The sequence below is a fragment of the Arvicola amphibius genome, chromosome 4 (assembly GCF_903992535.2).
Source record: "Arvicola amphibius chromosome 4, mArvAmp1.2, whole genome shotgun sequence".
NCBI classification, from domain to species: domain Eukaryota; kingdom Metazoa; phylum Chordata; class Mammalia; order Rodentia; family Cricetidae; genus Arvicola; species Arvicola amphibius.
This window is the reverse complement of record NC_052050.1, coordinates 126,914,216-126,932,222: the sequence shown is the minus strand read 5'-3', so window position 1 is coordinate 126,932,222 and position 18,007 is coordinate 126,914,216. Positions and strand designations below refer to the sequence as shown.

At 45.8% G+C, this 18,007-nt stretch overlaps 1 protein-coding gene across 1 annotated transcript in view; it reads right to left on the bottom strand.

Moving 5' to 3' along the window:
* Wwc2 (WW and C2 domain containing 2) overlaps nucleotides 1-18,007 on the bottom strand; it is a 165,521-nt gene that overhangs the window by 13,150 nt on the left and 134,364 nt on the right. Inside the window, 5 exon segments of the mRNA XM_038327607.1 lie at nucleotides 844-1,086; nucleotides 4,100-4,192; nucleotides 5,324-5,488; nucleotides 10,753-10,945; nucleotides 13,106-13,227. Of these exon segments, the coding sequence (XP_038183535.1) occupies nucleotides 844-1,086; nucleotides 4,100-4,192; nucleotides 5,324-5,488; nucleotides 10,753-10,945; nucleotides 13,106-13,227 (816 nt within the window).

Below are 18,007 nucleotides of genomic sequence, written 5' to 3'. Positions count from 1 at the left end.
TATAGTGCCAGCGCTTGGGAGGCTGAGGCAGGGGGATTGCATGTTCTCTTTTTTGCTTTGTTTGTTTGTATTTTTTGAGACAGGGTCTCATTATGTGACCCTGGCAATCCTGAAATTCATTATGTAGACCAGAACTCACAGAGATCCACCTGTCTCTACTTTCAGAGTCCTGGGATTAAGGACATTCTTAAAGATCAGCCTGAATTCAGTGAGGAGCTGTTTCAAAACAAAACCCCAAAACCAAAAACAAATCACAATAACAACAATACAGTGCATGTGTGGTGCACACCTTTAATCCCATCAGTCTCGCAACAGGGGCAGGTGAATCTATTTGAGGCCAGCCTGGTCTACACAGCAAGTTCCAGTCAGGGCTACCTACTGAGATGCCCCATTTCTTTATTCCGTCACCTTATCTTATCTTCTAGACATGTTTTTGGGGTGAAAGGCAAATACATGTGTACTATTAAAGTGAAATGCAACCTTTTTTCCAGGAAGGAAAGGGAAAATTTAGAAACATTAAAATTAGCAGCGTATTTATAGCTCCTGTGGCTAAGTGGACTCTTCTGAGCGCTGAAGTGCAAACACTGGGTACCATTTGCGGAAACGTCCAAATGCCGCCATGCTCCCTTTCTGTCAGGAAACTACAAAGCTGCCTTGGGGGCGGGTGGACAACCACGACCACAGCAGTATTTGGGCAGGAAGGACACTACAATGGTGGGGTGGCCATGTCCCAAGTCCTAGGAAAAGGATGGTAAGATGCCCATGTTGGGACCTTCCTCCAAGGTACCCGCCCCAAGGATACATCTGCACCAGCCCCTGCTGGGGTGACCCAGAACTCCATACCTGCTTCTCTGCTTGCTTCAGAAGCTTCTGGAATCTCTCATCCTCCAGCACGCCTGGGGGAAGGTCAGTCTCTCCCTGAGCTTTCAGTTCCTCCAGCTTCTGCCTCAAGTCCCTCAGGGCCTGCAGCTCATCGTTGAGGCGGCTCTGGCGAGTCAGCGAGGCCTGCAGGTCCAGCTCCAGGTCTAGAGATGTGCGCACAGGGCATTCCTGAGCAGTCCTCCTGAGGGAGGGTTGGCAGACAGCCTGTGGAGGGAGACACAGCAGATGCCCTGTTCCTACCTCTGCCCTTCCTCATATGACAGGACACAGAACTGGCCATGTGGCTTGCTTTGGCCAAAGACAGGGCGGTGGGAGAAGAATCCCCTCCAGGGAGACACTAGTCAAAAGTGCTGTGAGATCTATACATTTCCGCCTCCCACTGGGGACACAGCAGAGAGCCAGAGGTGGAGCTCCTTCAGCCTGGGTCCCATGAGAGCAGCGGGGGCTGCTATCTGGCTAGCCTGCCATGTTAGTAGCCGAGCATGCAATAAAGCTGAGCCACTGTAAACTACAGAGGTCTCAAAAGTGGGTGCTAGGTAGTCTGACCGGGTTCTATCCCTGGGATCCACATGGTGGGCAGAGAAAACCAGCTCCTCAAAGTTGCCCCTTGTCCCCACACACATTAGGAGGTAACCTTACAAACAAACAAACAAACATAATTAAAATGATTTTAAGTTAATAGCGTAGTTCATGTTGAATGAAAAGCAAATGTATTACAAAAAATTTATATAGCCTCTAGTTCAGGACACCCCTGCGGCTCGCTCCTTTGCTACCAAGGCTGTGAGTGTTGGTCAGAACGTAGAGGAGATCGCCTGTCCTACAGTCCAGATGTTTGCATTCCAGCTTCTTCCCTGACTTCCTACTGTGCGATCTGCTTTCATTACTGTCTTCCCAGGCCAATCTATCCATTTATCAAGAAACCATTCTGAGTAGATAGGAGTACATGCCTGCTGGTGGATAGTATTAGGGAAAGGATGTATCTCTGGCCTTGATGAGGCTGCAGGCAGCGGTGAACTATGAGTTTGTGTCTCACCTACCTCCAGAAGCCAGCTGAGAGGCGAAGGACTAGGGGAGGAGTCAGACCTGCCCGAGGAAGAGAATTTAAACTAGGCTGAAGAGGATAATGGAAGCAGAGCTACAGGAGAATTTCTGCATGGATTCACACGGTGGGGATGGGAGCTGAGATTTGGAAGAACGGGGACCACGTGGCACAAGTGCTCTGGTCTGGAGATGGGAGTCGCCATGGTGGTCATGACACAGCGATGGAGGGGACCTTTTGGTGCCTCTTGAACTGATGCTTCACCCAAACTAGAATACTTGTTTTTCCTTTAGTCGTCCTGGGAATTGAACTTGGGACCTTGTAAGTCTAGGCATCCTACCAGTGAGCTACACCCCCAGCCCTCATTCTATTTCAAGGCAGTTTTACTAAGTTCCAGGTTGGTCCCAGACTGACTTTGTATGCTGTCTTTGAACTGTGATCTTCCTAGTTGGCCTCCCAAGGGCCTGGGATTATATAAAGGCCTTGTTCTGCAGTGGGTCCCTCCAAGATCAAAGAGTTGGGCTTTGTTGGTATTCACACTGGGTCTGTGGGTTCCCTGTGAGGGACGAGTAGACAAGTATTCACACCTCCCAGGGACAGCGTCACATAACAGGGCTGCACCACCTGGCACAGCTTGGGATCTCATCGCTAAATATCCTGGCTTCCTTAACATTGTTACTAGGTTTCCTGTACCCAACCCCTGCCTTTTCCACACATGCACAGAAAAAAAAAAAAAAAAGTGAGATGTGTGAGCACCTTGACCACATGACTTGCTTTCAGAGTTAGACATCCCCTCCCCGTGATGACTCATGGGTAAACATGCTGGCACATAGGACAGATGACCCAAGCAAACGCTGGATGTGGCAGCATGCGTCTCATTCATACAAGACACTGACAGAATTGCTCAGACGCTCACAGGCCAGCTAGGCTAGAGTGCACAGTGAAGCAGCGGGAACAAGAGGGACCTTGTCTCAGGGAGGTGGAAGACAGGAGCCAATTCCCAAAAGTTGTCCTGACTTTCATATATACTGTGGTATGCATATGCCTGTTACACACACATACACTCACACACACGCACACGTCAGCAAAGGTGCATGAAGCCTCCATGAGGACTAGTTAGTGTATAGTGGTGTGCTGGTGATCTGTGCTCAGCAGTGAGCTCTCACTCATTCTCAACACAGCTGCACCACGTCAGAGGCAGTGTGAGGTGGGCTCAGGACAGCACTGCCGAGGGTCCTCATACTGTGACAGCCACACCGGCAAATCTCTGCAGTGCTTTGTACGCTCAAGCCCTCTACAGCTTCCCTGCTGGGGTCCCCAAGTCAGAACGCCACCCTCGCAATGTAAAAGCCAGGTAAACCAAAACATAAGCAACATTTCAGAACATGACTTTGTCCAGATCGAGGGGTTCTTAAGTTTATGAGTAACCCAGCTCTACTCAGGTCCTTAACACTTTCAGTTAAAACGCCCCAACGCTGCTATCCCCAAAAGCAAGAGCTGCTTCAGAAGGCAGGTGACCTACAAAGAAGTGAGAATCATCCTAGCCATATTAACTTCCAATCCCTAAAAATAATTGTTTTTGCAAGTTATAAAATGCCTTCTGCTCCTCCATCCAAAAGGGCTGAGATCCTCTCTCAGCCCCGCCTTACTACTTCCTGTCTCCTATCTGTCCTCAGTTCTCCAAAACCTCTATGGTTAACTTTGGTCGGCTAGTGGCTAGCTCCGCCCTCTGACTCAAAGCAAACTTAATTGTGAAAATGTGAACAAAATATTCCCCAACACCCTTGTCTCCCCAAATCGCGCACAAAGCAGCCATGTGCTACTCCTTTGTGGAATATTTGCTCCATCAGGGAAGGTGCCAGGTTTACATTCTCCCACAATCATTTGAGAGCCGGACATGGTGGAGATGCTGAAGTCCCCATTAGAAATGGTGGTTCAACTCACTGACACTGGGGGCTTAGCAACCACCTTCTCTGAAGACACTGCAAGCCAGTTTCCAGCCTTAATCAGCACTGGTTCCAAACCAGGGACAAACAGGTCCTCCCCGGCTCAGTAGGTGACTCCCAGCGGCAGCTCCATGCGATCCAGGGCTTCCGTCACCAGCCTGAGAGCCGGGAGTGCGGACACTCAACCCTTCTGGAAGTTATGGTCTTTAAGTCTGACCCACGGAATACTCACCCTTTTAACCCGCAAACTGCGCCGTTCCGTGGAGTTTCTCACAAACAAAGATTTTTTGGCCAAGGTTGAGCTGTCACTGTCACTCCGATTTAACTGGGAACCAGAGATAAAAAGGAAAGAAGATAATTACAAATAACCAACAGCTAGTGGCAGTCAGAAGGGAGGCGGTTACAGAACAAAGCAGGGAGACGATGTGAACGACATCTTCTTTCCCCTTCACTTCTGTGCTGGGGATCAAATCCCGGGCCTCACACACGCTAGGGAACTGGTCAACCAGAGCCACGGCCGCAGCCCAGGAGCTATATTTTTAAAAAATTCTTTCATAAATTATTTCTTCCCTATGCTTTGGTTTTCTGAACTTAATTTTCTTAAATAACTCCAAGAGCTGCCTTTTGGTAGCAGTGTATCAAAGTCTGGATGTAAAGGTTTTAGGAGGCAGCGAGTTCTGTACTTGTGGCTAACAGCGGTTTGTTTCTCTAAAGGACAGCGCTAAGAGTCTGTGCTGTGGGGAACACACACGCTCACTCCTCCCCTGGCTCAGGCTCTGCTGAAGGTCACCTTATCAAGAAAGGCCACCCAGAGCCCTGTGTCCACTCCAACCCCCACTGCTCTTCTGTTTCCCACGGCATTGATTCCACTCCTGGTTTCTTCAGCTGCTTAGTATTTATGCTCTGAGTCATTGACAAGAACCAAAGTTGTGCAAATGAGAAGGGGGTGGAGTCTTTGTTTCTAGGAAGGTGCTCAATAACGATTTTATTGCCTGGACAAGTTCATAATTTTAAAGTATCTGCCTAGCTGTATGTAATACTAAAGCAATTTACTATAGTTCACAATAATTCATCAAGTAGACTTTGGGAAAACTGACGTCAATCACGATTTTCATCCTGGGACTGAGTCTGATTCAGGGATGCAAGGTCTTAGATCATAATCTGTGTTGTAAAATCCAACTCACATTTTCTCTTCAGCATGATCAACATAGTTAGAAATGCATATGAGATATATAAAATACATTTCTTAAGTCATTTTACGTTTCTAAACATAGAGGATCAACAATTCTTAGCATCTAAATCCTTACACTTTACTTCTTTGCCACGTAAATTACATTAGAGCCAGCAAGACATTGTGTGTACGGGAAACAAACCCACTGAAAAGGACCCCCAGGGTTTGATGTTCTACACCTGCTGTTTGTAGCCATCAGAGTCTCCAGGCAGTGCTGCCCCTTACCCTGCAGATGTACTGGCTCCGCTCGCCTGGGGAGAAGGTTTGCGAGCGCACTATCACGCTGCTTCTCACGAAGGGATGCTGTCGGGAGCTCAGGCTGCTGCGGTCTTTGGGGCGGACCGCCATATTGCTATCCACTGCTTCTTCGGTATTCGTCTCCTTATCGACCTGCAGTGAGAGCTGGAGATTCAGCAGGAGCGGACATGTGCATGTCCGACGTGTGCCGCTCTGCTAGGGCAGCGGTTGTCAGCCTTCCTGGTGCTGCCACCCTTTCATGCAGTTCCTCATGTGGTGACCCCAACCATCAAATTATTTCACTGCTACTTCATAACTACAATTTTGCTACTGTTAGGAATCGTAATGTAAATCTGTGATATCTGCAGGCTCTCTGATATGCGACCCCTGTGGCAGGGGTCATGACCCATAGGCTGAGGACCACTGTTCTGGGGAATTGAGCAAATAGCTCAAGTTAAGCAGAGACTCTTCTAGCACTGTGAGCAAGGCTGGCCCTCCAGAGCACCGTGTTTCAGAAAGGAGAGAGGAGAGGGAGGCTCTCCTAATGGAAATGTGAAGACTCCACGGAAAGTAGGAGAGATGTATCATCTTTAAACACTGGTTCTCTTTGTCAGAACAAGGTGTAACAATAAAAAAATGGTTAAGAATTCAATATAGTGGCTGGAGAGATGGCTCCACAGTTAAGAGCGCTGGCCGCTCTTGCAGGGTTCAAGGTTCACTCTCCAGCATCCACACGGCAGCTCACAACGTCTGCAACTCCAGTTCCTGTCCTACTCCCTCTTCCGGCCTTTGAGGGCACTGCATGCACACAGTGCACAGACAGATGCGGGCAATGCACCCATAAACATAAACTAATAAAATAAAAAATAGATGACAACAGTAACATAAAATTGCAGACATGTGGAATTTGCAGTCATGCTAAATGAATAACGACTGTGGTGGTGGTTTCAGTCTTTGGAAATCCAACAAAACCTTAACTGAAGAAAAGTAGAAGTGTCTCCCAGCACCAGCTCCATGAACAAGCAGCTATCTGTCTTTTATTTTTAGTGAGTCTTCACTCTTGAGTCTTGGACATGACACATCCCCATTCTGGACATCTGGACTGTAGCAGAAAATGCAGGCATACCCCCCAGTCAGCCTACCTTGCACACTGTGCTTGAGTAGCCTGTAGCTAACATGTGACAAGTCTGCACTCCCCATGTCTCCTTTAATATGCGACTTCTGTAGAGACCCTGGTTGTTTGAGCGCTCACCACCCATTCCGAGGTAATGTGCTAACCAAACACAGTCAACAGGCTCCACTATCTCAGTGGTCGCCCATGTGAATAAAGCAGATGCTGTTCCCTGAAACCGGCTCCAGAGAGATTTATCTCCACGCCCTTTGCTGACACGCAGGCTCTGCATCTTGGGGGATGCCCTGGTAATGACGGCACTTGATATATTCTTACCCAAGGGATCAAGTTGCCTGTTTCATAATCATGGATCCAAAATAAACAAACGAAAGAAAGAAAGAAAGAAAGAAAGGAAGGAAGAAAGAAAGAAAGAAAGAAGGAAGGAAGGAAGGAAAAGGTTCCCTGGAACTCTCAGGTAGGCTCAGTGTACAGAGACGTGGCTCTTTTTAAAAGGCCCTGCTATATAGCTGAGCGTTTGAGCAGTTGGCACCTGGTACCAACTCAGGCAGACACAACATTCCAGTGTTGGGGCAGGGAAATGTGATTGCGGGCTGGTACCACTAGCATGAGGCCAGGCTCTCATGGAATAAAGGGGGTGGAGCCAGCTGCTAGAATGCCATATGTTAAGCAGAGTCAGGTGGCGGGAGCCTAGCAGTTTAAGATTTGGCTTGAGAAGGCTGCAGAGGCACAAAAAGTCAGGTACAGTACGTTTAAAAGGTTTAGGTGCTTTAAAAATAAAGAAAATGTGTATAGACATTTATAAATAGTTTAAAAATAATAAAGTCTTTAAAGAAAAGTAAAGTAAAATAAAAATAAGTCAGGGAAAGATGGAAAACGCACACGGCTTCTGGATCCTGTTGGATCCAGATGAGCAAACGGCAGCTGCTGAGAAACGTTGGATTATGGACGGGAATGCCGAATTAAACCAGTCTATATACTTTAGAAATACATTGGTTTCAAAATGGAAGTCAGGAAATGTGTTGCATTTGGGGAGAGGTTATGCCTTTGCTTCCACAGGAAACAAAAAGTTACGGTTCTCTTCAAAACTAATGAAGATCATATTTGGATGGAGGAGACCTCCTGAAAATCTTGGCTACCAACATGAAGAGAGAAACCAAGAACGACTACAGGACAGGTGTCGTATATGCTGATCCCCCTACTATGGGACTGGCTCTGAGACTGGGTGAGCCATGATAAATCTGGCTACAGAGTCTTCCTGACTGATCTTTACACGCCATACTTTCAAACAGATACATTTTACCTGTTCAAACATCAAACATCTTTAGCTAACTTGTGCACACCGCCCACACATGCCATACTTGTGTTGATGCAGAAATATGTTGCCTTTAAAAGTCTGTTTTTAGAGAAAAAAAAAAAAAAGGACCAGACACCAACAAAAACAAGCAGTGCAGGTGTTCCAGCCTCCAAATGCCTCTATTGTAGGTTCCTCAAAATTTGGCATCCAGAACAACTCCAAACCTGTTAGCTGAGATGGTCCAGCCTTACAGACGACTCCAGCCAGGACTTCAGGTCACAGAACCTGGACAACAAACGATGCCGCTATCTCTCCCAGGACTTGGCCGTCATCTCGATTTTCTCAGGGTTCCCTAGAGATGCTGCCCCTTCCCCCAATCCCAGACAACAGGAAGCATTCTAGAGAATACAACTCCCATATTCCTACGAGGTGGGATGGGTGGTTTTTAGTCATTCAATGGATTATGGATGTTTGTTATCATTTAGGGGGGCTGGTTACAAGTTGTTGATCATGGTCAGAAAAAAAGCCAAAGAAAGGAGATTAGATTCAGGGATCTCTTTCTGAAGGGAAAAGAGGGAGATACAGAATGATGGGATAAAAGGGTGGACTGTTGAATCTACTTTTGAATCACCACTGGTCTCAAATATTTTACATTGGTATGAATTTTTATATATTGATTCAAGTTTAAGGTTATTTTTGTTATATATATATATATATATATATATATATATATATATATATATATATATTACTCTTATTTAAGGTATTTTACCTATGCAGTTCATTTAAAAAGTTCTATTCCTTAAAAGTTATTATTATAAATCATTTAGGATAATTAAGAAATCCAGGTTAGTCATCTATAATAGTCAAATTTGTGGCCCTATTAGGTATGTTTTCAAGGTCATACAGAAATATATTTTAGATAGATAGATGGTCTTCAAACACTTCAAAGACTTACAGAATATGGCATTTAGAACATTTTCATAACATAAGGCTTCTCATGACAGTGAGATATGTCTGCTTCTGGCAGCGTCAATTTACTTCAAAAAAGGATGATGAGGATCAGAGAGCCGTCATATAGAGTTTGCTTTCAATGTGGCAAAGCTAGCCATTTGGGCAAGACACTGCCCTTGCCTTGCCTACTGACAGTATGCTGTGCAAACTGGACAAGCAGGACACAAAGAAAGTGACTGCCGAATTTTGCCAAGACAAGGTAGGATGGTCCTCCAAAATTCCAGTCTTATGGAAAATTCTGTCAGATATGCCAGGCCTGTAGGCTGAAGAGATGCCGCAGTGCTGCGGAGGAACCCTGGATGACTGTCCAGGCAGCCGGCGCTTCTGTCATTTCTATACTTTTGGAAGTTGTTTGCTTCCTGATTATTCAGGTAATATTACACCCTTCTTGGGTCTCTGATGGAACTGAAAATGAGGTAGTTATAGTTATAGTTTTCCTTGTTACCAAATTCATAAAAGATATAAAGTGTATAAGGTTGAGAGACATAAAAGCTTAAATTGTTTATCTATGAAAATGTTTTGAGGTCTAAAAAGATAGTTTTAGAATGGTAATATAAGTTATGATAAAAATGGTTTGGTACAAAACTTTAAATTCAGCAAGATAAGATAGATAATATAGTATTTTCTCCAAATATGCCAAATACAAATAAACTGAACATTATTAAAGTAATTTAACTGATAATTGTTCTTATTATATATAGTTTTATTATGTTAGAGTTAAAACCTTTCCTTTTAATTTAAATAAAATGGGGACGTGGAACTGAGTGGTGGTGGCGCACGCCTTTAATCCCAGCACTCGGGAGGCAGAGGCAGGCGGATCTCTGTGAGTTCGAGACCAGCCTGGTCTACAGAGCTAGTTCCAGGACAGATTCCAACACTACAGAGAAACCTTTTCTCAAAAAAAAAAAAAAACCAAAAAAATGGGGAAATGTTATGGATATTTGTATATTTGTGCAATTGAAAAGCTAAACAGCCAATAACTAGGCAGGAAGATGTTGTGGGGTACTTCTGGAAACAGAGAGGACTCTGGGAAGAAGAAAGAGGGAGAAACCAGCCATTTACAAATGAGTCAGACACATAGAATGGGACAGAGGTAAAAGTCATGTGATAGAATGTAGAGTAATAAAAATATGGGTTAATTTAAGTTATAAGAGCTAGCTAGGAACAAGTCTAAGCTATAGGCTGAGCTTTCATAATTAACAAGAAATCTCCATGTCATTATTTGGGAGCTGGCTGGCAGGCCAGAGAAAGACTCATCACACCTGTGCCTACCCAAGTCCGCATTTTCTGTCAGAGAAGGTTTCAGCTGGAACTCCAGCCAGCCAAGATGAACTTCAAATTCTTACTTCATGTTTAACAGTGAAATAAGATTTTGAAACTTGATACCATTAAGTAGTCCCTGCTCTCTGATCTCCTCTAAAATAGAAATTTACTTGTTTGAGACAGAGTTTTGTCATGGCTGGCCTGACGTTCATGAGGGTTAGGATGACAGGAATCACCACACCTGGGCCTGAAAATACTTGCTTTGCTTGTTTTTGTCATTGTTTGTTTTGAGACGGAGCCTTGTGTATCTCAGTTGGCCTTAAACTCACTACACAGCTGATGCTTTTTCTGCCTATACCTCTCCTGAGTTCCGGGGTACAGCTATGCTGGGGATCACATCCAGGGCTGTACACATTGGACCAAGTCAGCTGTGTCTGTGGCCCAGACAATACTTTTAATAAGCACGCACGTTTAAGAGATATAAAGTAGTGAGCATTGCTTCTGCCAGAGACAAAGGAAAATTAATATTCTGAGCCCATGTGAAACTCTAAAGTGTTTTCAGTGCTCTCGGTGATGTTCTCATAAAAGCCTTCCATAGTCAGCCTTGGGGCCCAAATCCTAGTTTAGGATGTACTCGAAAGAGAAGCCAAGCACCCCTTGAGTACGTGTCGTCTACAGGGGTTTTGCCTGAGGAAGCTGTAGCAGAACATTTACCAGGGTGGGAACTCCAGCTGGTGGCTGGGCAGGGTCTGCAGCAGGCTCGTCTTCGTTCCCACACAGGTCTTCACTCGTCTCAGGCCCATTAGTGCATGAACTCAGGTCTCCTGTGCGACTGTCCTTCGCCAAGTGAACTTCAGCCTCCTTTGCGGCCACAGTTTCATCAGAGGCCTCTCTGAGCATCACTAAGCTATGGTGAAGCAAAACAAAACAAAACAAAAAAAATGAAAAGCCATTTCTGGTCCGGCAGGCATACTCCATGCAGTGAGCCTGGGCATGGTAATCTGAGAAGTACCAGATTCATCCAAGCCATTCAAGACGTGCCGTGACAGCTCAAAGTTCTTAACTGAGTAGACCAAGGAAAGTAAATTCTCATTGTATGTCCCAGGAATCCAGAGTAAAATCACCAGAGTATGGCACAAAAATGTTAATTTCAATGTTAATGTTAAGTTAAAAGTTATGAAATTTGATCAGGTCTCCGGATTTTCAACAGGAATAGTCAAGGATCACATACAAATTTTAATTTCAGCATGTAAAAACATGACATTCACTAACTTGGCATTACTCGGTTGGTTACAGAGTTAATCATGTAACAGTTGGCTAGTCTTAGCTAGGGCACGAGGATCACCTACTCATCAGGCAGGCACAGACCTGTGTACAGGGTTTGTGACTGACTATCGGGTGATGGAGGACAATCCACTGCCTCATGTTCTCATTAACTAAAGCTGTGGGGTGGATTTGGGTGGTGACAAGAATGTGACCACATGGCTGGGAGACAGCCCAGCAGTGAAAAGCATTAGCTGATCTTTCAGAGGATCCAGGTTTGGTTTCCAGCACCTAAGTAGTGACTTACAACCCTCTGTAACTCCAGATCCAGAGGGGCAAGACTCCCTCTTCTGGCCTCTGAGGGTACTGCATGCATGTGGTGCACATGTATATGCAGATCCATATGCATAAAATAAAAATTTCAAAAAATATTTTAGAGGAACACAACCACAATTTATACAGAGTATATATGAGTATTTTGAAGGCTATGCAACGTGGCAGGCTGTGCTGAGTTTCATGTCCTAAGAATAGAAAGCCTTTTCATTGACTTCTAAATGTCAAGCCTTAATTGCAATTGGTGACACATTGGCAGATTGACACAGACTAGTTATTAAATGTCTAGCCATGAAACGAGCACGAGGGAGAGCAAGCGATGACTGCAGTGACCTGAGAGCCCCCAGCCCCCTTCCCAGCCTGCTAAGTACAGTCCTTGAGATGCGGGGTGACTCGCACGCTGTGCTAACCCTTTACATCCCTGGCCGGGTGCAGACGGCACCCGCTGAGTGTCTCTACACCTCTGTACATCACTGCTGGAGCCCTTCCTTCCAAATGTCCTTGACAGCAACATTTGTGACCTTCGCCACCCTGAATTTCTAGCATGTTCATCTCTGCATGAACACACATACAGGTATGCACACACACACCCACAGCAGTCCACTCACACTAACAGTACAACGACTGTACATAGAAACTGATCCCAATGAGTTTATATATGGGAGATACGCAAAACAGAAGCATTCACTAACATTTATTTTCGGAGAAGGTAGTGAAAACCCGGGAAGACAGCCTTCCCATTCGGAGACAGATGGCACAGGACGGGGCGTCCTCAAGGACGGGTCGCTGACACCGAGGGGGAGACTGCAAGGATTAGGGGGCAATACTGAAATGGTCACCTGGACACTCTTTTCTCATAGCAGCTTTGCCTAAGAAGCCTAAATGACACTCCTAGTCAAAAGAGAAAGGAAAGGAAAAAGGCCACTTTTGCCTATCTATGACTCTGTAACAATGGTTCTCAACCTTCCGAATGTTGTGCCCCTTTAATACAGTTCCTCATGTTGTGCTGACCCCAGCCATAACACTATTTCATTGATAATTCTTAAGTTTAATTTTTGTACTGTTGTGAATCATAATGTAAATATCAGATATGCAGGGCATCTAATATGTGATCCCTGTGAAAGGGTTGCTCGGCCCCCGAAGGCATCCTGACCCACAGGCTAAGGGCCACTGCTCTATAGTACGCTATCACAGCCTTCTAAACGGATAGCGTAGATAAAACACAAAAGCATCGGAAAGCAGTAAACATCATTACCGGAAGCAAGAATAAAAAGCACGATCGCTTTGCTGATTTTGCCACTATCTTGCCGTTTCTTCCTCTAACTCTCTAATGCTCAGGGAGAGAGTCTACAGCCAGCGCTCCCTGATGTCATGTTGTTTGCCATAAACTAAACTAGGAGACTGTAAAGGCCCAAAGCTTCTAGAAAGTAAGGACACCCCGGTCAGAGCGAGAAAGGCAGTGGCTGTTTACCAGTCTCCCCCTGGGACCCGCGGTTCTTCAGGCCTCAGCTCTCCCTCCTCCTCCTGGGCCAGTTCTTGCTCCACAGCCAACAGCTCAGCTGAAGTTCTTGCAAGCAAGGCTGACACAGCATCCTGCAGGACAGAAACCGTAAGGCAGTTAACACCAGACTCTCCGACTACAAAGCGGAAACTCCTCGGACGCAGGCTTACACTTCCAGCTGTGAAGAACCAGCTTGTGCCAGACCCAGTTCTCCTGCTGAGAACAAGCACGAAAGCCAAACACAATGAAATAAAAACACAAACACAAACTCCCTGATGTTCGAAAGTGAGAAGACTTGACAGGGGCCGTCGGGGTTGGGGACTGAGGTCCAGGAGAAAGCAAAGATCCAAGAGAGGTGACCATCACTACCAGTCTAAAGGAATTTAGCAACCTCGACGTGAGGCCTGCAGGCTAAACAGATGGGCTGCCTGGACTCTGGGCTCCACAGGCCACTGCATAAAAAGACTGCCATGGAGTGCAGAGCTACTAAGACACTCCACACAGTGTGGCTGGGCTAGACGTCACCCAGGGTGTGTCTAGTCAGGCTTCTGCCTTTCCTAAGCTGCATCTATACAGAGCAAGGCAGAGAAATAGAGCCCAAACCAGCTCTTAGCCGCTTGGACAGTAGCAGCTATTTCATGTCTCGCGGGGTTCTGGAGGAAGAAAACTTGGGATTCACAATCCCCAGGTGATGCAGGCGACTTTCCCATGTTGTCTGTCATCTGCCTTCAGAAGACCCTCAGCTCATCTCCAGCAGAGTACTTCAGCTGGAGCTTTAATCCCTCACTCAAACAGCCAGCGTTCCGCTAACTGCTGGTGGCGAGAAGCCAAAAGAAACAACCGACAACAGAGGCAGACCCACGAGTGATCCAGACACAGCAGCTTTTCAGAGACAGCAATCAAGCTTCACAACTCATATAAAGAAAAACTGATGAAATTACGGACTATTCTTCCAGGATGAACACAAAGAGAAGCCCATCAGTGCCCTGGAATGAAGCCGCTGCCAGTTACAGAAAAGAGACCCCTTGCCAGCAGAGGACGGAGAAAGGGGGCATCACAGTGTAGGAATCCTTACACTGTAGCCTGGGCCAGGGGTAATATGACATTATAGGGCCACGTCTATGAGATCATGAGAAAGGATGGGAGGGAAGTCATGACAAACAACCACCAATGGGGACGACAACTCTGCCGAGGTGACTGGGGCTCCAGTCACACACACACACACACACACACACACACACACACACACACACACACACGCTGCTCAGTCCCACCAAGTGAACTGTGTTCAAAGACTTTGGGCACTGCTAACCCTGAGAGTTGAGGGGACAGAAAACCGGGGAGCAGTCTGCACCCTCGGGACCTGACACCAGAGGCTGAGCTGAGTGTGGTGTGAGGAAAAGCGGGAGCAGGTTATGGAAGTCTGAGGGCCACGGGTCCGCACCACAGAAGAACAGTACCCCAAGGATCAGCACAGCCTGTGGAGACCCAGTTTGATAAAGGAGTCTGAAGAAGGCTGAGCCTTGATGCTCTCTACCCTCTGATATCATGGCCACCGCCAGGACAAGGACAAGCTAGACAGGGACCCTCAGACCAGGGCCACAGGAAGCTGGTGGCAGCACTTGAGGTAGCATCCTGATGGACTGAACAAAGTAAACACAGGTGGGTGGGCTTTATGGGGTTTGCATACCCACTGAGCACCCACACACTAGGGACAAGGCTGTAATGTTCACTCCGAGGAAATCAGACTGAGGAAGCCTGGCAGAAAACAGTCTGGCCACAAAACTCCTCCGGAGGACACAGTGACTTAATTTAGGTGAACTGCCGGGACTAGCTCTCCTTGCCACAGCCTGTAGAGTCTGATTAGAAAAACAAACAAAGGGGAAAAAAACCCACGCTTCTCCAATGGGGAAACACACAGACAAAGGGCACAGTACTTTCTAGTTCATCTTACTGCCTTCTTATTTTTATTTTAAAGATAGTATTCCTTCCAGGACAGCCATGGCTGTTACAGAGAAACCTTGTCTAAAAAAAAGAGAGAGAAAGAGAGAGAAAGAAAAAAAAGCAGTTTCAACCTGTGGGTCACGACCCCTTGGGGGTCAACCCTTTTATGATGTCTCCTAAGACCATCAGAGAACAGATGTTTACATTACAATTCATAACAACGGAAAAATTATAGTTATGAAGCAGCAAGGAAAATAATTTTATGGCTGGGGGTCACCACAACATGAAGAACTGTATTAAAGGGTTGCAGATTTAGGAAGGTTGCTTTAAATATTAACTATTTTTAATTTTGATTGTGTTCATGTTTTTGTACTTTAGCTGTAACTGGTATAACCATGGAAAAGCTTGTCCTTCCTTTTTCCAAAAGTAATACACAGCATTTTCTGCTGGGTTTTAACCCTCTAGCCACACACTTTCCTCTCACTTCTACTTTCTGCTCCCCCAGCCTCTCACCTCACTACTTAAACATGGATACTCTCAGCCTAAAGACTATAAACTACATTTCCCCCAGCCAGCGTCATGAGGCCCTACGGGGGACACAGCGAGGTGCTCCAGTGTCCTCCGCTGCAGGTGATGGGGGACTGGCACCCCATCCTACCCGTTACCTCGGTCAGCTCCTCCCACCGCTCACAGCAGTGTCTGAGCAATAGCAACCCACCAGGAGTTTTTATGAAGATGAAACAAAGCAGTGGGGAAAGGAGGGAAAAACAAAAGAGCGGGGGACGTGGTGCCACCATCGGATGTGTGCAACAGAAGGTACAGGAGAATATGTCTCGGCACAAGCCAGCCTCCACCATGACACCCCAGCACCCGAAACACAGGATGAGTTAGCTGACATGCCAGAAAAGGATCCCAGGGTCCTTCTGAAAAGAAACACTGTTCATATAGGGGGTTCAAATTAGCAGATCAGTAAAGAAAAGAAACCAGCTCAGGATCGAGAGAAGGAAGTCACCCACGTGTGTGATATGGTCTGTGAACAGCACAGAGGAAAAGGAGACACTGAAAGAGAACCAAACATAAATTATGCAAATTAAAAACCAATCAATTAAACAGCAAATAGAGTTGAAAGCAGCATTAGGAAACCTGGTGAAGCAAGAACACATTCCAGGGATGGATGGCAAGGTTGAGACAGTACATACAGACACATAGGAAGAAAACCCTTCAATGACTATGTCCCAAGCTCCCATGATGCCAGATGAGTCGGCTACCAGGAGGCTGAGAGGAGCCCTGGCTGGTCACCTCACATCCTACGCAGAGATTATTTTCAGAAAGATTACACACTAAATCTGCAAGAAAAAAAATAATCCTAGCTGGGTGGCGGTGGTGCACGCCTTTGATCCCAGTACTCGGGAGTTGGAGTCAGGTGGATCTTAGTGAGTTCAAAGTCAACCTAGCCTACAGAGAGAGTTCCAGGACAGAATCCAAAGCTACACAGAGAAACACTGTCTTGAAATCCCAGAACAAAACCACAAAAACAAACAAACAAAAATCCTCACACCCTGCAGGCAAGTGGTCCATAAAAAGGAAAGGATGGAGCCTAAAGGGAAAAACTGTCAGGCAAAGTTTCATTAGAACTGAGTGTTTCCACTCACCCAAAGATGACATTATGAAATTGGAAAGGTAAGTCACAGAAAGTAACAGACATGGGTGAGAAATTTATTTTCCAATACTCATTTCCAGTCGTACGGACTCAGATCAAAGTACAACAAAATACAAAAGAAAATGAGTTAAAAACTAGAATACACGCTTTGCAAAAGGTAACCCCATTTAGTGGTGTGCATTTTATACTCAGGGAAGTGACAATGAGAGACCCAAGTTAGTGCTGTGCACACACGAGAAGAGTGAAGAAGACAGGAGTTTCGTCAACTATATGCACACAAATTAATAGCAACACCACAATAAGCCCAAATTAGTAACAACTCGGATGCTCAGCAGCAATACAACAGATAAACTGAGATACAATAACAATGAGAGTGCATGAGCTGTAACTACATAGAGACACAGGAGCAGACTTCAGTCACAACAAACTCCAAGTCACGTAGGACAGACACAAGCAATGGCGGAAGTTTCCTTTGGGAGACTGTGGTAACAGCAGGATGGGGGACAAGCGAAGATTCCGAAGTGACAGAAATGCACTGTGATTCGATGTGAGTCAGTTACACAGGTGTCATTGCTTTGCCATAAATTCTGACTGTTTGGGTAAGATTTGTGCACTTTGTTACAAATCTCTCCACCGCCCTTTCCCGTAAAATAAACATCAGAGATAGAGATTAGAAGGGGATAAAAAGTGAAGTAAACTCACATAACGGCACTGTAAACTAGGCAGGACTAACAAACGTCCGTAGAGCATTCTCAACAAGGATCTTTCTCAAGTGTACACAAGACATTCTCTAGTATATGCGAGGCCATAAAAGTGGCTTCAATAAATCTACAAGGACTTGAGTCAGGCTAAGTGTGGCTTTTTGGTCACACTGGGATAAAATTAAGGACCAGCAACAGAAGGGAATATGCGAAATTAAGGAATATGCAGAAATTAACCTTCCCAAGCATGCAGAAGCCTAAGGCCGTTAGTTGAGAAAACTTTGAGATGAGAGAAGAGAGATGCCTGGATGCTCAAGCGGAGCTGTCAGGGTACTTAGGGTTGTAAGCATTTACCTTAGCAAGACGAAGGCATCAACCAAGAGCCCAACTTTCCACCTGAAGAACATATCCTAGAGCAAGTCGAAGAAAGAGAATGGCAGACCAAGGAGGAAACCCACGGCAAGTAAAGTCTAAGTTGGTTCTTCAGAAATGCCCCAAACACTAGCAAACCTGTAGCTGGCCTGATCAGGAAGAACAGCGGGGCGGTTTGCAATGCTGAGTTTTGGC